We start from the raw sequence: 26,842 nt of genomic DNA on the forward strand, positions 1-26,842 counted from the left end.
ATGTTACGCCGATTGCAGACTCTGCTCCAGAGGAAGTTTAAAATTTTGCTCTTCTTTCTCCTCGTCTTGGCTCTCCTGATGCACATGGCATTGGACTTGGCTCTCCCAGCTGCTCCCAGCTCCTGCAGCTGTATCCCAAAAGCAGCAAACCCCTTGGGCCTCCCGCCATCCGGCCCGTTAGTTTCAGTCCAAAAAAAGTTGAGCTTGAGGATTCTTCAGGATTTTAGTGGCAGCAATGGCTCCTTGGAGAAAGGCTCCCGCTCACTGGAAGGGAGGCCACCAGCAGGTGACAGAAGCAAGACAGTTCTCCGAGATCGTGACTTTAAGCACCAGTGGGCAGGAGTGAAGTCGGCATGGACAGGGCGGTCAAAGATGGCAGCACTCTTTGAGCATCCCCTCTATAAGATCCCAATCCCGGAACTGGTGAAGAAGGACAAGCTCTTCAGTGTCAACCCCAAAGAGAAGTTCACGCTGAAAAGCAGTGGGAGTGATGAATGGTGAGACCACCTGACACAGTATATTCTTTAGGAACACAGTAACCAGACCAGCCTATGGTCCATCTAGCGTGGTATCGTGTCCAGGGCTGGCCCTAAATGTATTTGGATGCTGGGTAAATAATTATTTTGGTGTCTCCACTTTTCCTCCCCTTCCTGGTTTAGAACAGGGGTAGGCAACCTATGGCACTGGTGCCAAAGTCAGCACGCAAGCTGATTTTCAGTGGCACTCACACTGCCTGGGTCGTGGCCACCAGTCTGGGGGGCTCTGCATTTTAATTTTAAATGAAGCTTCTTAAACATTTTAAAAACCTTATTTACTTTACATACAACAATAGCTTAGTTATATATTATAGACTTAGAGAAACAGACCTTCTAAAAATGTTAATGTATTACTGGCACGCGAAACCTTAAATTACAGAGTGAATAAATGAAGACTTGGCACACCACTTCTGAAAGGTTGCCGACCCCTAGTTTAGAAGATCCAGGCCCCAATCCCAGGACGCAATGCCGGCTGGCCGGCCAGCCAGCCTTGCAGGGCTTGTGTTCTAGCACAGGGCTATGACCATAAATATGGCATCCTAAGCTGCTACCCAGGTATAGATAAAGCCAGCCATGGGCCTTCACCCATGAGTGGCCACTCTCAGATCCTTTGCAGGAAGGCACAAAATCCCAATAATGCACCTAACTAGCTGTGCAATACCATACCATATTTTTGGGAGGGTGGGGATGTATTTTGAATTCAGCGACTGATCAGCTTTTCCCCTGGAGCATGGGCCATTGTAACTTTATCCTAGTCAGAGTCACTGTTGTTCCACATCCCATAAAGGCCCTCCTTTTGAACTGTACTAAGCTATTTGTCTTAGTTGTCCTGCGGCAGTAAATTCCACAGGATAGTTCTCGGCTATGGCCTGTGTTTTCAAAAGTCACTAGTGATTTTTGCGAGCCCCACTGGAGGCTCCTCAGAGGGCAGGTGAACGGCACTTTCTGACAATCTGGCCTCTTTAAAGTGTCTCAGACTGGACTGCCAAAATCAGATGATATGAGCAGGGCCACCCAGAGAGGGGGAAGTGGGGCAATTTCCCCTGGGTCCCACAGGGGCCCTGTGAGCCGCTCTGAGTTTTCGGCTGCACTTCCACGGCAGGCCCTTCACTCACTCTGGGTTTTCGGCGGCAGGTCCTTCAGTGCAGCGGAAGACTCGGAGCGAGTGAAGGACCCGCTGCTGAAGTGCTGCCGAAGCCTTGGAGCACCGCCTGGTGACTACAAGCACTGAAGGGGCAGGGGGAAAGCTGCGATTGGCAGCACTTAGGCTGCTCTACCGCTGCCACGTCATTCTTCGGCAGCGGGTTCTTCCCTCCGAGAGGGCTGCCCAGAGGATTCAAGTATTTCCTTTAGTTCATTTTAAATGTACTTCCTTGTAATGGGAGGGCCCCCTTGTCCTCGTCTCCTGAAATGAAGTCAAATGGGAGCTTTTGGGCTGGTCAGCTCTATACAATTCATTATTAGAATAAATATTTATTTGAATAAAAATTATATCTCCTCATCTCCTTTCCAAACTCAATAGTCTTTAATCTCTCCATGCATAAGAAGCCTCTTCCCTCTCTCCATAGCACTAACCATTTGCATTCCCGTTCCCCAGACTGCCCCCCTTTGAAATGAGATGACTAACAGTTAAGTTACCTACAATCTCAGCGTTACTTCCTGCCTTGCATTTCATGAGATGCTCTCTGATCTGCACAGGACTTGGTGGTGCAACAACCACACTGTTGGCATGTGGTTATTTGCGTCCCCACGTGCCTGTGTCACCACTATTGTCTAGATGAAGAAATAAAAGCCAGTTGGTAATTAATATTGTAAATGCATAATAGCTACTTTAAAGGAACCAGTTAGAAAGAATGGAAATTCAGAGCTATATTCCGCAAACAAGCTTAACCCTATCTATCTCAGAGGATTAGTCTGTAATATGTCTATAACTTAACCTGGAAGATGGGTCTGTGTTATTTAAGGTAGAACTATTAGATGCAGTTTCAGTATATTTCCAGGGCAGGGAGTAGATTTAGAGTATAAACTCTTTGAGGGTGGGACTGTCTTTTGTTCTATGCTTGTACAGTACCTGGCACAATGGGCCCCTATTCCCAAGTGCTCAGATCCTCAGATATTTAGGCTTCTAAGTACATTTAAAGATCTGGGCCTAGATGCTACTGTAATGTAACATCATAATGCAAGTGTGCAGAAACTACATTGTCTGATAGTTTTAATAGAGATAACACAAACTCCTCTCTCCAGGTAAATCAGGGGCCTATGACAAACTAATCAAAGGGAAATAGTGGGTTGGGATAAAGAGTCAGCGTTAAGGTCGTTTCTGGAAAATAACTATGAATCTCCTTTGTTCTGACATTTAAAAATGTATAAATACAGATGTGCCCTTTAAAGTAATTGATATCCTACAACTAACTGTACACACCGGTGGTAATCCTTATGCCGGGGGGGAATTCAGTTAGATTTTGACTCCAAGTTAAAATGCAGGCAAAACAGGGTTAAGAAGTTTAAATATATTGCCCTTCTTAAAGTGATACTGTAGAATCTTTCTCGGATCATCAGATAACGCATCCTCCCTCATCTGTGCCCAGCAGGCACTATAGGCCAAAGGTTTGGTCTGCCCCAAAATATTTGTCATGTGGTAAGATGAGATGCAAGGGGACCCTTTGGAGAGGTCCAGCCCAGGCAGAGCCAGGGATGCTGTAGGTCAGGATTGAGGTGTGTGTAGGAGCCTAGGCCTGGAACAGCAGGCAGTTCTCTCCCACCTCTTTCCATTGCCATTCCTCCAAGCTCTTTCCCTCAGCCACACGTGACTCTTGCGTTTGGAGAGGCTGAAGCTGAGCGCTGGAAGCTCCCAAGCCTCTTATACTAGGGTGACCAGATAGCAAGGGTGAAAAATTGGGATGGGGTGGGGGTAATAGAACCTATATAAGAAAAAGCCCCAAATATCAGGACTGTCCCTATAAAATGAGGTCATCTGGTCACCCTATCTTATACCCGACACCCATGTTCCTCTCCACCCAGTCCCCTCCCAGCTTCTTGTTTGCTGATAGATGTGTGAGAAGGGGCTGATATTGTGTGATGTGACCATAAGGGAGCACTCTGGAGATGGAGAGTACATTGTGCATGTCCTAAACCCTGTTTTTGTTATGTGGGGGTGGCTTTTGGACTGCAGGGTCAGCAGCAGTAAAGCAGAGATGGTCCTTCCAACTGGAAAGACCCCATATGATACCTACCCCACATGGCTCAGGTTCCACATTGGCATCAATCGCTATGAGCTGTACTCCCGGCAGGACCCCATCACTCCTACGCTGCTGGAGGAACTGGCTACACAGAAAATCATCGGCTCAGGTACCAGTCTCGCTTGCCTCCTCACACATGCTCGCCGTGTCTACGTTGCTTTTTGTCCCTCTTTCAGTGTCCGTCTGTCCCTCTCCTCATTCTCTTTTCCCCTTTTCTTCTGCTCTGGCCCTGATTCTTATCTGTATCATTGCAGTCCAGAAACCTGGAGGGACCCAGCTGAAGTTGATCATGACGTTCCCAAATTATGGAGAGGCACTCTTCAAACCCATGAAGTGAGTAAGGCCAGCAGAGAGGGGCCAGGGCCTGGTCAGTCCCAGAGATGGGGCTGTACCAACATCCTGGATGCAAACACCCAAGGCTTGGGCTCATCTTAAATCATTTCGTTACCTGGTGAGAAAATCTAGCTAGGAAACTGAGGGAGGCAGGAACTTTAGCCTTATTCCATGAGCTTACTTATCAGAGTCCCTGTAAGGGAAGCTGGTGGGGACATGAGATGACCTCCCCCACTGACACCTCCTTCCGGGGAACAAATGAGACATGCTGGTCAGCTGTTTGTTTCTGATGGGGTGGTGCGACCTCTTGTGGTAGCGGGGAGCAAATCCTCAGAGTGGATCATTTTGTAAATTGTTTGCACAACTTCACCACAAAGCCGTAAGTCAGCTGTGGGTCACACAGTGGACCTCGGCTTCCAGGAACCCTTTGACAAAACCGCAGTTGAGTTTCCAGTGTGGAATGAAACCCAGGTGTGTTTTGCAGGGTTTCACAGACAGTTTCATGAAATCACTACCCTTCGTGTGATCAAATATAGCTTAGAAAGAGGCAGTTTTGTTGATAATGCTTTTCAGAAATCTACTACTCCAAATCCTGATGCTCAGATACTTCTGAACCCTAACATTGTTACAGATTCAAAAAAAAAAAATTGTAGGATTTACGAGAGTGGAGGGCGGAGGACGGTTGTACCAGGGGGTCCCAAGCAGGGTGTCCCCCAAAACATCAGTAATGTCTGTGTAACCCCTTCTGCCTCCTTCTGAGTTGCAGCACAAGGGCCAGGTTCAAGTAAATCCAGGGGTTCTGTTTCAATAACCACAGGATAACCGCTCGAGCCCCCACCTCAGTGCCTGGGACAACTTACATAACCACACTCCTCCTGGGTGCCTCTACGGAGGCAATACTTCCCCTCCTCGCAAAGCACGGAGTCTGAGTGTAGCGAAATCTTTTTAATAAAGGAAAGGAATCAGTGTGGCAATACCCATTGGAGAAAGAACAACCACAAACACAGTTTATAAATAACGACAACCCATTACCACCACCACCCCAAGTACATTTGGCAATGTCCTTTCCCGCCCTTAGGGTCTAAGTCCAATCATTCAAAGTCCAACAACCCAAAAGTCTCCTGTCAATGCCACGACCAGAATTCAAGAGTCTATCTGTAGAGGTCCCTTCCCCCCAGCCTGGTGAAAGGGGCCAACCTTACGTGGGTCCAGGGCCAAACCGCCCTGCCTCTCCGTGGGTTCTGCTTCGCCTTCTCCAGCGAAAGTGCTCCGCCTTACCAGACCGCTGCCACTCCTGCTCCTTCCTCCGGCGGTCCTCACAAAACTGCTCACCGCCTCCAACCTCCACGCCTCATGAACTGCTCCAGAGTTTGTCCCAGCAAACGTGCTTGCTTCGGGTTTACTCCGCTCGCTCTGTGGCTGCTCCACACGCCCCCACAGCTACTCCGCTCTGGGCCAGCCGCTCCACTCCACCAGTTCTTTGTCCTGTGGTCCGCTCCGCCTCCTCATAAACTGCTCACTCTGGCAGCTTCAAGGCTCCCCCACTAGTTAGCACAGTATCTCAGTGCTCCCAGCCAGTAATTTTCAGCTCTTTTGTGATTTAGCAGCATAGAGGGGAGCCCAGTGCCTAGTGCAGCAGCATTAGCCCAAATGAGTCAGCTCAGCAACCTGTATCTAGAGCCTTAAGGCAATAAAAAATCAAACTCTGACATTCCACAGTGGAGAAAGGAGGATGCAAACTGGTGCTCTCTAGCTCACAGGAGAACTGCACGCACACAGCACAAATAACCTGATCCCCAAAACCTTCTTCCTATTCAGTCAAGGGTTTGGAAACCACATGGTCCCTTGTCTAGCAAGTACCTACCCAACTGAGAGTTGAGTCAATTTCCTGTCACACAAAGCAGTCCCGACAGCATCGGCAGTCCTGGGATGGGCGTAGGCGTGCCTATCAAATTATTGAAGATTTCGGCAAATTTCCCCAGAAAAAAAAAACAAATTCTTTTCCACACTTCCATTACTTCACCACCAGATGTCAGGGTAACAGCTCATACCTGACTTGTGCTTACCATCTGTAAATAGAAGAAATGAGAGGAAGATAGGGGCCCCAGCCAACAGTGATGTACTGTGTCTGCTCAAATTCTCTCCATGGCCTGATCAGCATGTGTATTAAAGAATAACAAGATGGAATGTCAGGAGGGGGGACTCTGTACCTGGGAAGACAGTGACATGAAGGGTCACGTCTACAACTGCGTGACACGATTTGTTCAGAATTAGCTGAAAAACCGAATAATTACAAAACAGATCTAATAAATGGTTTAAGGCGCGCTACCACGTGATCAGACAGAAGCTTCCCATGTAGGTCCGCGAGCTCCAGACCATCGCATTATCAAGCGTATGGCTTAGTGCGTACCGTGCACAGTACATGATTCGCAGTGCCCGCGTAGCGTGTCTCAGTCCCATAGAGTTCCCACTTCCGTGTTGAAGAGGACACAGTGCCATGATGGGGCAGAAAACATTGCCCCGGTGGTGCTGGTACAGCCTCACACCCTCCCTTTGTGGAAGGCAGCAGACAACCCTTATGGCGGCCTTTTTCGCGAGATGGCATATGAAGCAAACTGCCTAGCAAGGCAAATCTTTCCTTTTTTTTCACCTAGGTGTGGGGAGGAAATAAACTAGCAGGAGCGTTTCACCCTGAACCAGACGGCCAGACACTGCAGTTTGAAACCTACAGACATTGGAGGCATCAGCCAAAATGCAAACTAATTTTCAGAGATCTGCTGATGGAGACTAGTGGGATAGCTGGAGTCCTCATTACCACCCTCCTCCCTTCAATAGAGCGTCCATTTGAGTCCTGGCTTCCCGTTAACGCTTGTCACGCAGACGCTGAGGTATCCTGGAGTTTTTTATTCAAACGCTTTGGCAGTCGTGGTCTGTAACGGCAGCTGGATAACAACAAGCATTTGTCTCCCCATACAGCGATCAGACCCTAGTATCCCCGTACGGTCTAATGTCTGGAAGCTCATTTTCGATTTCAAGCACTGCATCGCCCAAAGCCGTGCTGATCAGAGCTCCACGTGGGACAAGCAGGAAATAGTAATTCAAAAGTATTCACCGGGGGCGCTTTTCCTGTTTTACCCATTGCCCCGCATCCAAATTCAGATTGCTGTCGCAGAGCAGGTCAGTGCTGCACTTCTGGATGCCGGCCATACGGACGGCCAATAACGTCGATTTCGCCCCACACGAACCCTATCCCGAGCTTATCACTATCCGCGATTAGCGCATAATTCCTCTCGTCTTAGGAGAGGACGTTCCGAAATCGATTAAGGAGGACCGTTTAACCCGAATCATTAACAGACGACGTCGTGTGAACGGATACAGCGTTAAAATCGGATATAGTCGGCCATTAAACGCGATATTAAGTCGAGCATGTAGACCGGCCCTGAAAAAAGGGTGAGGGGTCGTAGGTGGATTAATAAGCTGACATGAGCACCCACGTGGTGATTTGGCCCAAAAGACCTAATTGCATTCTGGGATATCTAAACAGCGGAATCTCAAGTAGGAGAAGAGAAATATTTTATCTGTGTATTTGGGATTGGTGCAAGCATTTGCTGGAGTACTGTGTCCAGTTCTGGCACCCACAGTTTCAAAGAAGGATGTGCATAGATTGGAGAGGGTTCAGAAGAAAAGCCATGAGAATGATGAGACAGTTAGGAACACGCCTGACACAATGATAGACTCAAAGGCTCAATCCTGTTTAAGCTTAACAAAGAGACGGTTAAAGGGTGACTTGTTTATAACCTATAAGTATTGTGACAAAGTTCCTCCTCCACCTTGGTGGGTCCTGCGCTTATTGACGGATTTGTTCACCTCAGTGATCTTCCCTTCTTGTGGAACCCACAGTCTGAGTCAGCTCCTCCTGTGTCTGATCAGGAGTGGGAGGTTTGGGGGGAACCCGGGCCCGCCCTCTACTCCGGGTTCCAGCCCAGAGGCCCTGTGGATCGGCAGCTGTCTATAGCGCCTCCTGTAAACAGTTGCAGGACAGTTTACAACTCCCTGAGGCTACTCCCCATGGCCTCCTCCAAACACCATTCTTTATGCCTCACCACAGGACCTTCCTCCTGGTGTCTGATAATGCTTGTCCTCCTCAATCCTCACAGCAGTACACTCTCTCACTCTCAGCTCCTTGCCTTCTTGCTCCCAGCTCTCTCACACATGCTCCTTCTCCTCTGGCTCCTCTTGCCTGACTAGAGTGAGAGCTCCTTTTTAAACCAGGCTGCCCTGATTAGCCTGCCTGATTGGCTGCAGGTGTTCTAATTAAAGTAGCTATCTCTACTGCCTTCTAGAAAGATCTTAATTGGCTCCAGGTGCCTTGATTAACCTGGAGCAACTGCCATTTGGTTACCAGAGTACTAGGGATTTGTTTAGCCTGGGGCTAACATACCTGTTTCTCAGTACTTTACTGTAGCCATCTGGCCTTGCCCCATCACAGTATCTACATGGGGAACAAATATTTGATAATGGGCTCTTCAGCCTACCAGAGAAAGGTGTAACATGATCTAATGGCTGGAAGCTGAAGCTAGACAAATGCAGACTGGAAATAAGATGTAAATTTTTAATAGTGAGAGTAATCAATCACTGGGACAATTTACCATGGGCGGTGGTGGATTTTCCGTCACTGGCAATTTTTAAACCAAGATTGGATGTTTTTCTAAAGATCTGCTTGAGGAATGATTTGGGGGAAGTTCTATGGCCTGGGTTATACAGGAGGTCAGGCTAGATAGGTGGTTCTCAATCTATTTACCATTGTGGGCCACATATGCAGCTCTCTATGTATTATGTGTGCTGCAGCTGTGTGCTGTATGGCCCTGAGGGCGTCACTTGGGCTGCAACTGTGTGCCGTTTGGCCCTGAGGGCGTCACTTGGGCTGCAGCTGTGTGCTGATTGGGCCACAAGCAGCCCCAGGGGTTGAGAACCGCTGAGCTGGATGATCATAATGGTCCCCTCTGGCCTTGGAATCTATGAATCTATGAAACATATAGCAAATGATGAGGTGACACTGAGGCAATTAATGAATGGGGATGGAGGTGGTTTCCACTGCTCTGGTGTCCACCCCGAGTTTGGAGAGGGAAGTGACATAAAACATGCACCTAGATCAGAAAGTGAATGACTCTAAGTTTCCCCCATAGTGGTGAGCAGGCTTACACTCACCACTGGAGACTTTAACCTCCTCTGTCCCATTCTCCCCCCACACCCTTTCATTTCAGGCAGACCCGGGACCAAGAGACCCCAGCAGATTTCTTTTATTTCTCGGACTTTGAACGACACAATGCAGAAATAGCAGCCTTTCACCTGGACAGGTGAGCCCTTCAAAGCCCTTCCAGCTCCCAGCTCTGTTCTTCAGGGGACAGAGAGTACATCTGTTAAAGGAGGCTGGGAGCAGCCCTGAGATCTTAGCCACAGGATCTGTCATCCGCAGGGAGCCCCCTTCCTCCATCTGGTAGGGAAAGCGGGGAACCCTTATTCAGACTGTTACACAATTATTTCCCCAAGGTGCTATGTCACCAAAACATCATGCACATCTACAATGCTATGTAGATTAAGCTCCATGGTCACTCATTCATAAGATCCCGCACACACTGCTCATTCAATGGGCCCAAACCTGGCCCTGGAAGGCGTATGCCTTTGCCAATGCTCCTCAGTCTTGACCTGCAGCATTTCCTACTCTAGCAGTCCTGCTACCCCCTGATAAAAGCAGCTGCCAGTACCCTTCAATCCTGACATTAGAGCATCCCTCATCTTCCCCCCCAGTCCATTCTATCCATGTACTCTTGTCCAGACCCATAGGATCCCCGCTGGCCTGCCCCTGCCCAGTTCTGGCCTGCCACACAGCTCTGCTGATGTACCCTAATACTGACCCCATGCACTTCCAATACAGACCTCTCCTAAACACAGATTGTCCTGCCAGATTGTAAAGTAATTTTTTGATGTGAACCAATATCTACTCAGGGACAGATCTGACTGAAATCTACCACCATTGCATGTCGGGTGCAGGACACAGGCCCAATGAGACCTATTCTTTATTTCCCCAATGACAAAGTCGGGGAGTTTCTGGTGGATTCCCAGCCTTCATTAGACAAATTTTATTTGGTGGCCTGGGAGTGCAGCCACCAACTCTTGCTGATGGCTACCCTCACACTTTTCCCTAAAATGCTTAATTAGCTTTAGGAAAAACAAATAAATATGCCCATATACACATCTGAATCATTGTAATTTATTTATTGCTAGCAGTAAGTCTGTTGTGAAAAGTGATATGAAACATATATCACTTTTGACAGTAGATTAACTCAGCCCTGGCAAGCCTAGGGACAAATTAAGCCCTGGATGGGGGTTGGGGGAGGCAGCAGGGGCCAGGGGTGATGGGGGTGAGTTGGTGGATGTCCAGGAGTGGCAGTGGGGGGCCAGAGTCTGAAGCCCCGTGACTGGGGGATGGAGCATGAAGCCATGTGGCCGGAACCTGGGGCCCTGCTACTGTGAGGCCAGAGTCTGGGGTTGGAAACCAAAGCCCTGTGGCAAGAGTCTACTGCCCCACCACCCCAGGGCTGAAGCCCAAAGCCTGAGCCCCACTGCCCATGGGAAGTTGGGGAACTCACTGGCTGCCTGCTCCTCCAGTGTTGTGCCCCAGGTGTCTCCAGAAGGGGGTGTGACCCAACCCCCGCTGGCAGCCCTAGCAACCAATACCAAGCTCATGCATCTAGGAGCACCAGGGAGAAGGAGAAGCTGCTGCTTTGCTCCCCCCTCCTCCCATTCCCCCTCAATCACAGCTCAGGAAGCTGTGGCCACAAGAAAAGCCCCTAGTGGCTCCATGTGGCTACGGTGGCTGAATTTGAAAAATGCTGCATTGGAGTATCTTCTCCAGGAACTCAGGAGTTGTTGTATCGGATCAGATCATCTGTACTCAATCTCCAGCTAAGGGAGAGCAGGGCAATGACCCATGGGCCATCTAGTCCAAAAACCTGTGTCCAACACCTGCCAGTACCTGAAGCTTCAGAGGAAGGTGCAAAATCCCTGTGATTTGCACCTAATGGTGCAATACTACAACAGTGGGGTAGTAGAGATATTCCTGACCCCACATCTTACACACCAAAGCATGGTGATCAATAGCCCTTGTCATTTTTACCCTAGCTAAAGTCACTGCAGATGTTGTTCTTACTGTCTTCCATCTGGTTGTGTGATACAGCATGGCCAGAGGGCAGCATAAGAGTTTAGCAGGGGGCCTTATTCCCTGCCAAGGGAGGAAGGTTTGCTTTAGATTAACTAGAACAGCTGTGGCCAATTAGAGCACCTGACTCCAGTTAGAGCACCTGACTCCAATTAGAGCACCTGACTCCAGTCATGGGATATAAACCCCTGCTTCAGTCAGACAGGGGGTGGTAGTTGAAGGAGAAAGGTTGGATTGGAGCAGAGTGCAGATTGCAGAAGAGAAGAGTTTGTCCAGAGAGAAATAGAAGGTTTGGAGGAGTGCTGCGGTGGATTGGGAAGCCCAACAGAAACCCTAGGTAAGGGGCACCAGGCTTGTATAGAAGAGAGGCGAGAAGCCCTTCACAAGCTGACGGGTATGAGAGGGAAGTAACCCAGGGGAAGAAACCGCTAGTCAAGTGGTTCACCACAACCCCAGGGCCCCTGGGTTGGGACCTGGAGTAGAGGGCGGGCCCAGGTCCCTCCCTCTCCACTCCCCTCCTCCAAGGACACTAGGGGAGTGATTAAGAACTGGTTCAGAGGCAAGCAATAGCGCCCTGAACCTACCCCAGAGAAGAGAAAGCGCGAGACCCAGCAGAACAGTACCGGCAATTTGCCACACGTGGTGTCAGGGGTGGGATCTGCGCGCTGGGGACATAGTCCAGGGGGAGACATAACCCTCCCACCCTTAAGATGGACGACGTGGTCAAGGCCCTTATACATGCCACCGCGGCCCAGCAGGAGGCTACCAGGGTCCAGGCAACCGCCCAACAAGAGGCGACTAGATTGCAGCAAGAGACTAATCAGCTGCTGCTGAGTCAGGCTGCTCAGGACCGAGCCCTGCTGAGAGACCTAATAAGCCAGATGAAGACCCTTATGGAACAGAATCACCACGGGGAAGGGACCCGGACCATACGGGCTAGCCATTACTTACAAAAAATGACCAGGGAGGATGATGTGGAAGCATACCTCCTGGCTTTTGAGAGAACAGCCCTGCGGGAGGCCTGGCCCGAGAACAATGGTCTGGTATCCTTGCCCCATTCCTATGTGGGGAAGCCCAGAAGGTCTATTACGATATGTCTGCAGAAGCTGCAGCAAACTATTCCCAGCTAAAGGCAGAGATCCTGGCCAGGTTCGGAGTGACAACGGCACTACAAGCCCAGAGGTTCCATGAATGGCGATATATGGAGGACAAGACACCCCGAACGCAGTTGTTTGACTTGATCCACCTGACCCGGAAATGGCTGCGCCCTGAAGCCCATAGCTCTGAGGAGATGATGGAGGTACTAATATTGGACCGGTATATGCGGGGGTTACCACCAGGACTCAGGACTTGGGTGGGTCAGAATGACCCCTCTACCTATGATGAGTTGGTCTCCCTCGTGGAAAGACAACTGGCAGCCCGCGAACTGTTCCAGACTCCAAGCGGGGAGACACGGCAACCCAGGAAGACAAACCCCAAACCCAAGGCCCCGGACTGTCGAGAACTCTAGAAAAACTATAACCGGGAGGAACGACAGTGAGGAATGGCTCGAGGCCAGAAAGGGACCTGGGGGTTTGGGAGAGTGGGGGGGCCGGCCAACTAGCCCCAGGCAGGGGGTGATAACCGGAATGAGGGGACGGTGTTATGAATGTGGGGAATTGGGGCATATAGCAGCCCAATGTCCCAACAAGGAGGTGCCTATGCAGTGTAATCTGGGGAGTTATGGGGAGCAATGTGGCCTGATCAACCTGGTAGGGGTTACATTGACCTCACATGGATTTACCAGACCAGTAAAAATGAATGGTATAAAACCATAGCATTAATAGATTCGGGGAGTGCTGTCACGTTGGTCTCGGGAAAGTTGGTGGGAACAGACCAACTAACTCGGGCCAAAAGCACAGGGGTAACATGCGTACATGGCACCGTGAATTTTTACCCTACAATTCCAGTACGGATTGAAATCCAGGGGAATACCACCAGAGTTTCTGCAGGAGTAGTCCCCAAGCTCCCTTATCCTGTTTTGATTGGGAGAGACTTCCCTGGGTTTGAGAACTTACTGACCCCGATAGAGGCAGGAGAGGGTAGCAACCCCCAGGTTGAGACAGAGGCAACTAAAGATAGCCTCGCCCCAATGTTTGCTGAATTTGCTCCAGAATTGTTCTCATCCCCTGGAAAACCCCGCAGGGCTAGGCGAGAACGAAGGGCGGCTAAAAAGTTAGGGACCAGGATTCTGGCAGCTAATCAAAAGACTTCCCTTGTGGGTAGGCGAACCCGCCCAGGAGACAAGGAGAAGGTTCGGGTCACGGAGGACTCAGAGGAGGTTCCTGGCCCAAGTGGGAGCACCCCAGGGGAAGAGTTGAAATAGGCCCCCTGGAATTAGGTCAGTTCAGCACTGCACGTGAGACCTTTGGGCAGGACCAGGCCGAAGATCCATTATATGCAAACGTGAGGGAGGAGGTAGTGGAAGTAAATGGAGTGCCTGTAGAAGGAAAAGTCAAAGGCCCAAGGCCATATTACGTGCTCAAACGTGATCTGTTGTACAGAATAGAGCAAATACGAGGGAAGAAGTAGAGCAACTCCTAGTCCCACGGAAACACATAAGGGCCGTACTAGAGTTAGCTCACAGTCATTTATTTGGGGGACATCTAGGGGTAGACAAGACGCTGGATAGAATACTAAGAAGGTTTTATTGGCCAGGAATACGAGCAGAAGTCCAGCGTTATTGTGCCTCCTGCCCTGAATGCCAGCTGCATAGCCCCGACCTCACTTGCGGGCCCCACTAGTACCTTTACCTATTATTGATGTCCCGTTCGAGAGGATAGCTATGGACATAGTGGGCCACTAGAAAAGTCGGCACGGGGCCACCGAAACGTACTAGTCATCCTTGACTATGCCACACGATATCCAGAGGGCCATCCCTTTAAGAAACCCCACGTCTAAGGCAATAGCTAAAGAACTACTACAGGTTTTCGCCAGAGTGGGCATCCCTAAGGAGATCCTGACAGACCAGGGAACCCCGTTTACGTCAAAACTAATGAAAGACTTATGTGCCCTGCTCCGTATACAAGCCATTCGGACCTCCGTCTACCATCCACAAACAGACGGACTAGTCGAAAGATTCAATCGAACCCTCAAAAGTATGATCCGGAGGTGGTAGCACAGGATGGAAAGGACTGGGACACTCTTTTGCCGTATCTAATGTTCGCTATACGGGAAGTTCCCCAGGCGTCCACGGGTTTTTCTCCCTTTGAACTCTTATATGGACGCCACCCACGCGGGATATTGGATATCGCCAAGGAGGATTGGGAGGAACAACCCAACCCAGGAAAGAATATTATTGAGCATGTGACACAGATGCGAGAGCGGATAACTCGAGTAACCCCGATAGTACGGGAGCATTTAGAAAAAGCACAAGAGGCACAGCGGACATACTACAACCGTCGGGCGAAAATGCGAAGATTTCAGCCGGGGGGAACGGGTGATGGTGTTAGTGCCGACCACAGAAAGCAAACTCCTAGCCAGTTGCACGGACCATATGAGATAGTGGAAGCCATTGGAGAAGTGAATTATAAGGTTAGACAACCAGACCGCCGGAAGCCAGAGCAAATATACCACATCAACTTACTGAAGCCCTGGCATGACAGAGAGACGTGTCTGGTCACTCGAGGAGCTCTACCTCAGGCAGACGGCCCGCAGGAGCAGGTAAAGATATCTCCTGACTTAACCCCAGAACAACGGATGGAAGTCATTGAAATGATCCACCGGAACCAGGACGTATTTGTACCCAACCAGGTCGAACGGCACTAGTCCAACATCATATTGTCACCAGCCCCGGAGTAAGGGTGACGATAAGACCATATCGAATACCGGAAGCTAAAAGGGAAGAAATTAGGATGGAAGTGCGAAAGATGCTGGAACTCGGGGTCATTGAAGAATCCCACAGCCAGTGGTCCAGTCCGATCGTACTAGTCCCCAAGCCTGATGGCACCCTGAGGTTTTGTAACGACTTCCGGAAATTAAATGAAGTATCCCACTTCGATGCCTACCCGATACCACGCATTGACGAGCTGGTTGATCAGTTAGGCAAGGCCAAATACCTAACCACCCTAGATCTGACCAAAGATATTGGCAAATACCCCTGGCCAAGGATGCCAGGGAAAAGACTGCTTTTTCTACACCCGATGGCCCTGTTCCAGTACACTGTCCTCCCTTTCGGACTCCATGGGGCCCCTGCCACATTCCAAAGACTGATGGATAAGTTATTACGACCCCATGCCAACTATGCCGCCGCCTATCTAGACGACATAGTTATACATAGCCCTGATTGGGAGACACACCTGGACAAAGTGGAAGCAGTGCTGGACGCTTTGCGAAAGGCTGGTCTCACCGCTAATCCTCTGAAATGCGTGATAGGACTAGCTGAGGCCAAATACCTCGGGCATGTCGTAGGGAGAGAGGTGGTGTGAAGCCCCAATGGAACAAGGTGGAGGCAATACAAGATTGGCCTCGACCAATCCGCAAGAAGCAGGTCAGAGCATTTTTGGGTATAGTTGGATACTATCGGAGATTCATCCCTCATTTTGCCACAAGAGCGGGGCCATTGACGGATCTGATAAAAGCTCGGGGCCCCGAGATAGTGAAGTGGACAGATGCGGCGGAAGCAGCATTTGCAGATTTGCGGACAGCCCTATGCTGCCATCCGGTACTCATGGCCCCAGACTTCGAGAAGGAATTCATCCTGCAGACGGACGCCTCGGAGGTGGGACTCGGTGCCGTCCTTTCCCAGATGGTAGGGGAGGAGGAGCACCCCCATCTTGTACCTCAGCCGGAAGCTCCTCCCCAGGGAACAAAAATACGCTGTTGTTGAAAAGGAATGTCTGGCGATAAAATGGGCTATGGAGACTCTCCGCTACTATCTCCTGGGGCGGCGGTTTACCCTTGTGACTGATCACGCCCCGCTCCAGTGGATGCATAGGAACAAGGAAAGAAACGCCAGAGTGACGAGGTGGTTCCTCTCTTTGCAACCTTTCCATTTTCGGGTCCAGCATAGGGCTGGAAGCCAACACGGCAACGCTGATGGCCTCTCACGCCAACACTGCCTCTCGTCCCGAGTAGCCCAACCCTTGGTGTTGAGCAGGGGGGGGGGGATATGTGATACAGCATGGCCAGAGGGCAGCATAAGAGTGTTAGCAGGGGGCCTTATTCCCTGCCAAGGGAGGAAGGTTTGCTTTAGATTAACTAGAGCACCTGACTCCAATTAGAGCACCTGACTCCAGTTAGAGCACCTGACTCCAGTCATGGATATAAACCCCTGCTTCAGTCAGACAGGGACAGGTGGTAGTTGAAGGAGAAAGGTTGGATTGGAGCAGAGTGCAGATTGCAGAAGAGAAGAGTTTGTCCAGAGAGAAATAGAAGTTTCTTAGTAAGACTCGTTCAAGAGGCCAGCATAGCGCCCCTGAACCTACCCCAGAGAAGAGAAAGCGTGAGACCCAGAGAACAGTACCGGCAATTTGCCACAGTTGTGAAACAAGCACTCAGCTTAAGGAAGAAACTGCTTTGGTCCTGTGTTTTGTTTAGTTCTTTGTGCTCTCTCCTTGTCCCCGAAGGATCCTGGATTTCCGGAGAATCCCTCCAGTGGCTGGTCGTTTGGTGAATATAACTAAAGAGATTCGTGACATCACAACTGACAAGAAACTGGCTAGAACCTTCTTCATTTCCCCAGGTGAGCGTTCTCTGCCTGTGTGCCCATCACAAGCTCCCTGGTTGGGCTCCTATGGGGGGAACTGCAACTCCCGTGACACGCATCTTCACACCCACTTGCCATTGCCCAACCCACATGTAATTAAGGAATGATCTGCAGTGCAGCTGGATGGAGATCACCTGCCTGAGTGCTCTGGAGCCACTCCTGGGTTATCTGCCTGGGTTCTATGTCTTCCTCCAATCCAGATTATCGGCCTGGTTGCTCCATCTCACTAGAGGTTACCTGCCCAGGAATCCCATCTTCCCTTGGGAAGTCCTGTATCTTGGGAAAGATGCATTCAGGCAGATAACTCCAACTATTTTACCCAGTGGGCAGGTCCTCTCCTCAACTCATCAATCTCCTGCTAGCCGTGTATTTCAGCCTGTGGGTGTGATACTGGGATCCCAGCTATGTCCTTACTGCATTCCAGCCACACTGGAGCCCTTTTAGGTTAACTGCACAACAAGAGCAGACCTGCTCTCTTCTCATCTAGATTGATTGCTGTACAGAATTACTGTCCACGTCCTGCAGGTGAGCTCTCCTCAGCCAGCATGTCATCGCACTCACCAGATAGGCTCTGTTACTCCTTGGGTGGGTTGGAACTGATTCTTTTTGCTGACCTTTGCTCTGTCCTGATTTGACTGGCTCCTCCCCAGCCAGCAATGTCTGCTTCTTCGGTGAGTGCTCCTACTACTGCTCCACGGAGCACGCCCTGTGTGGCAAACCGGACCAGCTCGAGGGCTCCATGGCGGCCCTTCTGCCCAACAAGGAACTGGCCAAACGCCACTCCTGGCGCAGCCCCTGGAGACGCTCGTACCACAAGAGCAAGAAGGCGGAGTGAGTGTGTTAGGAGGAAAGGTTAGGGGTGCAGATGGTGTGGGTGGCGAGTGGCAATGGGATGGGGGCTGCAGGAGAGATGTGGCGAGAGGACAGCAATTCTGACAGCTGTGTGGGGAAGAGGAGGGGGTGGGGAAGGTGGTACAGACAGTGTCAAGGCGCTGGGTCAGGGATGCAAACTGAAGATGGTGGTGTTCCCCTCAGTACAGCCAAACATGATGGGGGACATGAGGGTTGCGAGGTGTCCGATTTTTGACTGGAATGCCAGTTGAAAAGGGACACTGGTGGCTCCATTAAAAGTCCGGTCAATGGTGCAGCGGGGCTAAGGTAGGATCCCTGCCTGCCATAGCTCCATGTGGCTCCTGGAAGCAGCAGCATGTACCCCCTCTGACTCCTACACATAGGGGCAGCCAGGGGACTCTGCATGCTGCCCCTGCCCCAAGCGCCAGCTCCAATTGGCTGGGAACTTCAGCCAGTGGGAGCTCCGGGGGGGCACCTGCGGATGGAGCACCGTGCAGAGCCGCCTGACTGCGTAGGAGCCGGAGGGGGGATATGCTGCTGCTTTCAAAAGCCTCTTGAGGTAAGCGCCACTCAGAGCCTGCACCCCCCCATGTCCCAACCCCTGCCCCAGCCTTGATCCCCACTCGGCCCTCCAGACCCTTCAGTCCTATCCCGGAGCACCCCCCATCATCCCTGGCCCCACTCAAAGTCTGCACCCCCAGCCAGAACCCTCACATACACCCCGCACCCCAACCCTCAGTCCCAGCCCAGAGTCTCCTCCTGCACCCTGAACCCCTCATTTCTGGCCACACTCCAGAACCTGAACCGACAGCCTAGAGCCCTCACCCCTTCCCACACCCCAAACTCCTCATCCCTGGCTCCACCCCAGAGCCCATACCCGCAGCCGGAGCCCTCAACCCCTCCTGCATCTCAACCCACAGCCTCAGCCCGAAACCCCTCATCCCATCCCCCATCCCATATCCCAGCCAGAGCCTTCACCCCCTCCTGCATCCCAACCCCCTGCTCTGGCCCATAGGCGCCAACACTGTGGGTGCTCCGGGGCTGAAGCACCCATGGAAAAAAATTGGTGGGTGCTCACCACCCACCGGCAGCTCCCCACCCTGCCCCCCTTGCTCCAGCTCGCCTCCGCCTCCTCTGCGAGCACGCTGCCAAGTCCTGCTTCTCCCCCCTCCCAGTGCTTGTGCCGTGAAACAGTTGTTTTGCAGGGCAGGGAGGAAGGGGGGAGGAGGGGGAATGTGGCATGGGGGGGGAAGAGGCGGGGCTGGGGCAGGGATTTGGGGAAGGGATCCGATGGGGCAGGGAGGGGGCGGAGTTGGGGTGGGGACTTTGGGGAAGGGGTTGGAATGGGGCAGGGCCAGGGGTGGGGAAAGAGTAGAGTCGGGGTGGGGCCAGGGGTGGGGGGCCACAAGCACCCACTGGCGCCAGAGAAAGTTGGCATCTATGCTCGGGCCCAGTGAAAATGAGTGAGAGAGGGTGGGGAGAGCAAGTGACAGAGGATGTGAGGATGGAGTGAGTGGGAGGGCGGAGCCTTGGATAAAGGGCAGAGCCTCAACAGAGGGGCGGAGCAAGGGTGTTTGGTTTTGTGCAAGTAGAAAGTTGGCAACCCTAGAAAACTACCATGGACTGTCCCTAGAAATCCATTCCTGGGGGTGGGGATTGAGAAGGCCCAGGGAAGCCCTAAAGGTTAAAAGAAGTCATCCGAAGTTTCTGCGATGCTCTCCCCCGGTCCCAGAGCCCAGGACACCTTGTGATTTTTTTTCTCCCCCTTTTGGCCTCTCTTCTAAGGTGGGAGCTGAATCAGAATTACTGTGCTCAGGTGAGAAAGACACCACCCTACGATAGTGGCTCCCGCCTGCTCGACCTCATAGACATGACTGTGCTTGACTTCCTGATGGGTGAGTGGGTGCCCCTCTAACAACCTGCCCATGCCCTCCCAAGCCTGGGCCTACAGACTGCCCACATGTGACGCACTCGTGCGTGCAAGGAGGCTCTGAGGCTATTGCATAGATGACTAGGGTTGTCAGTTTTGGTTGGATGTATTCTTGGAAATGTCATCACATGACATAATCTTTAATTAAAGATTAATCTTTAATTCCTGGAGACTCCAGGCCAATCCTGGAGGGTTGGCAACCCTGAGATGACCCCTGCCTGCAGATAGTAGGGGGGCGCAGTCAGGGCAGCTGGCTTCAGCAGCGTTACTGAGCATGCTCAGTTTGTGTGAGCATGCTCTGTACAAGCCAAGCAGCAAATCCTTGAGGGCATGTGATCCTGCATGCCACTTCTGCTTTTATTTATAGATCAGACAGCTCTCACAGGGCAATGACAGGGCCCCTTCTGGGGAATTTGTCTGTCTCCACTTCCTGCTTTCCCTGGTTACCCTTAGCAACTGTTACTCAGTGTTACTGCATGAGTCCCTTGCTCTACCCCCTATTGGCTGCACTCTGGTATTGCGCTTCACACCACATTAGCTATTTCCATCATTACACTTAATTTGAACTTTTAACTTCCAGAATTTTTTGTTTTTAATTGTTTTAAACCAAATGAACCCTGGGCTCATCCACTTCCCCCATTCTGAAATGTCGTTCTTAGCATTCCAGTTATATATACACTTTCTGCGTTACCAGCAGAAAGCTGTTTCCTTCTTGACTGTTAATGTCACTGGTACCATAATGACCTGCCCTAGATCACTGAGGTTCAGGTTGTTGTTTGGGAGGATGAAGTCCAGCTCATCAAGTGTTCCAGAGTAACAATCACAACAGTGGGTATAATATTATCCTTTCACATGCTTCCTTGTTGACCAAACTACAGCATTGTTAGTCTACACTACACTGAGAGAGCCACTTTCCTTTTAGTAAAGGTGCCTTTTTATCTTATCTGTGCCAAGGTTTGCACCCCCACACATCTAACTTCAGCATCCTGCTTTGTTTAGCTGGCCAACATTTTCTATATCTGTTTTTTGCATCCTCCGGGCCGGAGTGTACAGCCAATGGCTCTCCCCTTCGAGCACTGCCAACAAGTCACAATTTCCCGTACAAAGGTCATAGAAATAGTACCAACTAATGAAAATGGCTGTGCTGAAATTATTCCATTCTTGAGTTGTTGTGGCGCTGGGAACTCTTTAAATCAAGGCAATAAGGCTTGATAGCATCTATGAGTTTTGTCATTCATCTGTCTTCTCCCTTCCCACAATCTGCATTCAGAGCGGCTAGCATTGTGGTGCCATCTATTGGGAAGCAAGAGGGGAAAATAAATGGTTAAATCCTACTGTTACAGTAGCCACAGAGTATGTCCACACAGCAAAGAAAAACTTGGGCTTGCAGGACTTGCCCTGCAAGGCTGTTTCATTGCTGTGTAGACTCTGTGGCTCTGGCTGGAGCCCAAGCTCTCGGACTCTGCAGGGTGGCAGGATCCCAGAGTTTGGGCTGTGGCCCAAGCCCAGAAGTCTGCACAGCAATGAAACAGCCCTGTGAGCCCAAGTTGGCTAGCACAGGCCAGCCACAGGTTTTGACTTGCTGGGTAGACATCCAGAGTCAGTGCATCCTGACTCCTGCCATGTGACAGGGACCTGATCTCTTGTCACCCCACATCTGATGACTGAAGCCAGGAATAAAGACCAGTCAGTTACATTCTGAATGTCTGTCATAGAAGGGGAGAAGAACTTACATTTACTTCAGTGGGGCCATATGGATGTAAATCTATGTTGCCTATGTGTCTTGTGCTCTTACACTGGGTGGCTAGTGGTTTTTAACGTATCTCCAAGCTGTTGAACAGTAGGATCTACATTACTTTTCCTACAGACAATATTCAGTTTTACAGCATTTGCTGCACAAGTACATTCAGCTGAAAGACAATGATGGCTATTGCCCAGTCACTGGCTAATGCTGTTAGTGTTTGGGTTTTTTTTTTTCCCCCTACCACTCTCATTCCTGTCCCTCCTGTTTCATACCCTTCTTCTTTGCTATGGATGTATTCCAGTGCCATTCCTCGGTGCTGTTCACAATGTTCTGTTCACTTAGGGATCTGAAGAGCATGTCTTGATCACTGCTTGTTTGTTTGTTGTCTCTGCTGAGTCCCAATTTCTTTAACTGGTTACATAACTTGGATAGTTTCCCTTTTTCCACTATCTTTTGTCACTGATGCAAGCAGTTAGGCTGATTTTGCTGCTAGTGCCTTTGGACTTACTTCTGCTTCATTTATGGCTATTGTTCATTAATAGCTTTCAGGGTGCCCCAGATTGTTGCAGTGAGAATAGCTGGAGACCTTCAGTCTCAGCTCCATGCTGGGGACAGATTGATCCTCCAAGTCCCACACACAACTTAGACTTTGAAATTAATGTCTTAGATTTGTCCTCAGTGATCTCTTCTCTTTCATCCCTTTCTTGATTTTCATTCTACTACTTATTTGCCTCTTCCTTTTCCTGGATTCTGTTCAGGTTACACACTATCAAATACCACCAGATGGATTAACTGGGCATGCTGTTGTGGGGAAATAAGACTGAGCATTACAACTTCACTCCTTCTTTAGGAGTTCCCAGTTTCTCTGCAGGCCATTTTCCTCCCTTGACCCTTCTCTTAGCATTATCCATGTTTTCAAACACTTCTGTCCTTTGACCCCAGAGTTGAAGATTGTTCCCTGAAGCAGATGTCTGAATGTTGATGCCCCAAACTTTAAGGGGTCTATAACAGACGATGCCTCCCTCTCTCTAATTTTCTTCCTCTGGAATAAATGTGGAACTATGTCCAAGACTTTCAAAAGTGTTGAGTGATTTTAGATGCCCAACTTGAGATATCTTAAAGTGGCCTGATTGTCAGAAGGTGCTGCTTACTGGCCCTCTGCAAATCAGGCCTTTTAAGCTGTCCCAGATCAGGGACCCCAATCACTAATCATCACCTTTGAAAATCTTGGCCTGTGTCATTGTGCTAGCCAGTATTCACTCTCTGGTGCAGGCCTTTTCCTGATGCCTTACGCCTGACAACATACTGGAATAGTGGTCACCATTTTTCTTCTCAACTCTTCTTTCTGCAGCTTGGACAACAGCCACATCCCTGGTATCTCCTTGGCTGGTACCTCAACACTGTCCTGCAAGGGACTTCAGAGATCTTCCTTGTCAGCTTATTTCAGTTGTTTCCCCACATAGGCATATTATTGGATAAATTGTCCATTAAGTAAGTGTTATACTTTCCACTGAAGTGTATTGCACTGGCCATTGCTAAAGAGAGGAGGCTGGGCTTGACTAACCATCAGTCGCGACTTGTCTACTTATCTCTGTCATGATTAGCTGTTTAACTCTACTGGAATTTATTTTCCATGGCCATTTACAGTACTTTACAGTTCTCAGGGTCCTGCCATAGTAAGTGTTCCATGAGACTGAATTTTGGTATCTGGAGAAAAGCATCTGTGGTATCTGTAGCTTCCAGTACTACCACTGAATCCATGTGTTCAAGCAGAAATTCATCAGACCTTGCTTCTCTTGAGGTCACTGCAGGTGAGGTCCCAGTTCAGTCTGAATGTTGCTGTCAATAAATCTGTTAGCAGGGTGTCAAAAAACAGTTTGTGGACATGATCTGCTTCATATTTTGTCCCTGAGCAGCAGGGGTGGCTCCAGGCCCCAGCATGCCAAGCACGTGGTTAGGGCGGCGTGCTGCGGGACCGGCGACCAGCAGAGTGCCCCCTGCGGCATGACGCCGTGCTTGGGGCGGCAAAATGTCTAGAGCCGCCCCTGATGAGCAGGGTTTCCGGGTGCAGACAATCAGATTGCTGGATGTGCTAGGGCTCTTGGCAAAGTCTGATGTGCTTTCTTTAGAGCTCTGTGTCAATCCCACCTGCCGTTGGTACAATTCTGTCCAAATCCTTGCTCAGCAGAATATCTTAACCTATAGCTTTTGCTTTAATTAGAGTGAAGTTGGAATGCATCTCATGGCAATTCCTCATGGGGGAACCAGGAACCATGGCTGATTTAGCTGTAGCAGTATAATTAAAGCAGTGCAGTTGTGTGTAGACAAGTCTTTAAATCCCTTTTGTTACATCTGTCTCTCTCTCTCTCTCTCTCCCCTCACTGGGGTCTGCGGCTCCTTCCAGTTTAGTACCAGCTGTGAAAACCACTAACATGCTCTTCACTCTCTCTTCCAGATGTTAAATGAGATGGCTCCACCAGTTATCTCTGCAGTACCCCTCTCTAGGCTGCTCCTCCAACTCATTACTGTGCCATTGCTTGCTAGTCTTTCTTAGAGTTTCCATTCAGGTTCCAGTACACAGGACAGTGACATATCCAAGATGATATCGACATCAATTTTAAGAGTAAGATTCTGTGAGCCACAATATCCAATGTTTTACTAAGATCCATTGACTTTGTAATTTTATCTAAAATGCAGGAGAGTTTGACTGATAAGATCTATTATTGATAAATCTTGTGCTGTTTATTGCTCATGGCTCCATTAACCTGGGTGGTGATTGCTAGGATCATTCTTCTTTCCTTTTTTAAAGATCAGCATCTCAACTGCTTTGTTCTAGTCTCTGATCTCTATTGATGTTCAAAAATAATCAGGGGTCCAAAAATATGTTAGCTTCTTTCTTCACTACCTGAGGATATATAGAAACCAGGCCAGCTTCTGTACTCCCTTCACAGTTCCAACCTGCTCTACTCTACTCCCAGCTATTCCAGTCCTGCCCAATCCCACCGTACCTACAGCTCTACCTTTGCACTTCAGTCCTGGCATGCAGCTCTCTCCTGCATTTCCATTTCCCCCCCGACTATAAGCATGAAGACCTGAGCTGTAGCATCCCCCACTGTCCTCATCTGGGACCTCCCCTGAAAAGAAATAGCCAGTCCTGTCAAGCAAGGCAGTGATTTTGAGGCCCACCAAACTCATTTCACTGATGAGCCACTAGAAGTGTGACCCACTAGAAGTTCAACCCACATCTCTAAAGGAGAGAGGCTACATACACATACACACTTTCTTTGCCCTGGTCTGCACTGCAGAGTTAGGTCGGCATAAGGCAGCTTACATCAATCTAACTCTAAGTGTTTATGCTAAAATGTTGCCCCTGCTGATGTAACTCAACTCACCCATTATGCCGACTTAACTCCACCTTCACAAGAGGTGTAGTGCTTAGGTCAACGTGGTTAGATAGATGCAGTTGCTTATATCAACCATTGCTGCCTTTCAGAAGCCATCCCACAATGCCCCATACTGACAGTTAAATCAGTGCCCCTGGCTCCTGGTGAGGACATGCTCTGCTGACACAAGGAGCATAGTGTGGACAGGCAAAAGTGATTTAATTACTGTGGTGGCTGTGTCGATTGTAACTTAGGTCAACATAATTTTGTAGTGTAGACATGCTCTTTGTCTACTCTATCCCTGGAGCTCAGGATGTGCTTGAAGCAGAATGTCCAGTTTATCTTCTCTACTGCTTTCCCCCTTCCCCTGTCCCCATTCTCCTCTCCCTTCTGCAGGTAACATGGACCGACACCACTATGAGACCTTTGAGAAGTTTGGTAATGACACCTTCCTGCTTCACCTGGACAACGGCCGAGGGTAAGAGTGAGAGATGGACTCCTGCTGACAAGGAGTATGGAGAACAGCAGACACAGGGAGGTCATGAGAAGGATCTGGCGGGGGGTGTCTCTGCACATGCTGGGAATGATGTGGCAGCCCAGACATCACTTGTGATGTCATTGCCATATTGCTGGCCCGGGTGGGATGGACAATATTGCACAGCCCATAAGGGGCACATTACACTCATAATCGACACTCTCTTTGCTCCCCATAGATTTGGGAGACATTCTCATGATGAAATGTCCATCCTGGCCCCTCTCCAGCAGTGCTGCAGGTAATTGCTCTCTTTGCCCCTTCCCTCCTGCCCAATTCCACCGTAGAGGGGGTAACTTGCTAAGGAATCAGTGGAAGTCTGCTTGTTCTGGTTCAGGAAGTGCCCTGTCTGGGCTTGTGTGACTGGATTTTCAAAATGAAAAAGCAGGATCTCTGTCACATGGAGTAGAGTGGTTGCTGCGCCCCACCCCAGAGATGTCAGTTTCAGCAGTGGGTGAGCGATCCCTGCATATACTGTCTGCAAAGCACTTTGGGATCAGTCAGGCTGGACAGCACTGCATGAATATCAGATGTTGTTGCGGCTGTCCCTTAACTTGGTTGATTTTTGTTTTCTCCTTTCTTCCCTTCCACCCACCCCCACTCTTAGTATCAAGAAGTCGACATTCTTGCGCTTGCAGCTGCTTGCCACGGAGCCGTACCGCCTCAGTGACGTCATGCGGGAGGCGCTGGCCTCAGACCGCCTCTCGCCAGTCCTATCAGAGCCTCACCTGGAAGCTCTGGACCGGCGGCTCCAGCGAGTACTGGACATGGTGCGGGTGTGCATGGCAAAGGGAGGCCAGAAGGAGGTGCTGGTGGATGACATGGGAAAGCTGAAACAAGGGATATGGCAGCACCAAGAGACAAGGAGCAAAAAAGCGTGATGGGATGAGCAGAGCTCCTTCCCACTATGACCCCTGAGGCTGCCTCTGCAATCTGGACTCTTGCTGAATGAGAATCAGCACTGGTGCAGCCATGGCTAGGAGCCCATACTGGGGGCATAGTCCCTGGATCTACTGATGGTGGGGAGAGGGAGATAGTTTAGAGAGGGAAGTGAGTGGGGCAAAGAGACAAGTGGGAGGTCTGGCTGTAATCAAGGGGGGAACCCTACAAAGTGAACCCAAGGGAGGGAGGGAAGTAAATTTCAAACTCCGGTAAGTGTTCAGCTCTTGAAGGGTCTTGGAGCCAGTAGGGCCAGTCTACACTAGAAACTTGCATCGGCACAGCTGCACCGACGCAGCTGCGCTGCTGTAGCACTTCTGGTGAAGATGCTCTAAGCCAATGGGAGAGAGCTCTCCTAGCGGCATAATAGCTCCACCTCCCTGAGAGGT

At 50.1% G+C, this 26,842-nt stretch overlaps 1 protein-coding gene across 1 annotated transcript; it reads left to right on the forward strand.

Moving 5' to 3' along the window:
• On the forward strand, positions 1 to 26,395 carry LOC116831834 (extracellular serine/threonine protein kinase FAM20C-like). Its single transcript, XM_075061541.1, has 10 exons — positions 1 to 497; positions 3,709 to 3,884; positions 4,030 to 4,108; positions 9,373 to 9,465; positions 16,934 to 17,049; positions 17,724 to 17,904; positions 19,711 to 19,820; positions 25,379 to 25,460; positions 25,696 to 25,755; positions 26,122 to 26,395. Exons 1-10 carry the CDS (start codon positions 1 to 3, stop codon positions 26,393 to 26,395), a joined length of 1,668 nt encoding a protein of 555 aa, XP_074917642.1.
• Positions 26,396 to 26,842: the final 447 nt, after the last annotated feature.

This window comes from Chelonoidis abingdonii, chromosome 1 (genome assembly GCF_003597395.2).
Source record: "Chelonoidis abingdonii isolate Lonesome George chromosome 1, CheloAbing_2.0, whole genome shotgun sequence".
Classification (NCBI taxonomy): Eukaryota; Metazoa; Chordata; order Testudines; family Testudinidae; genus Chelonoidis; species Chelonoidis abingdonii.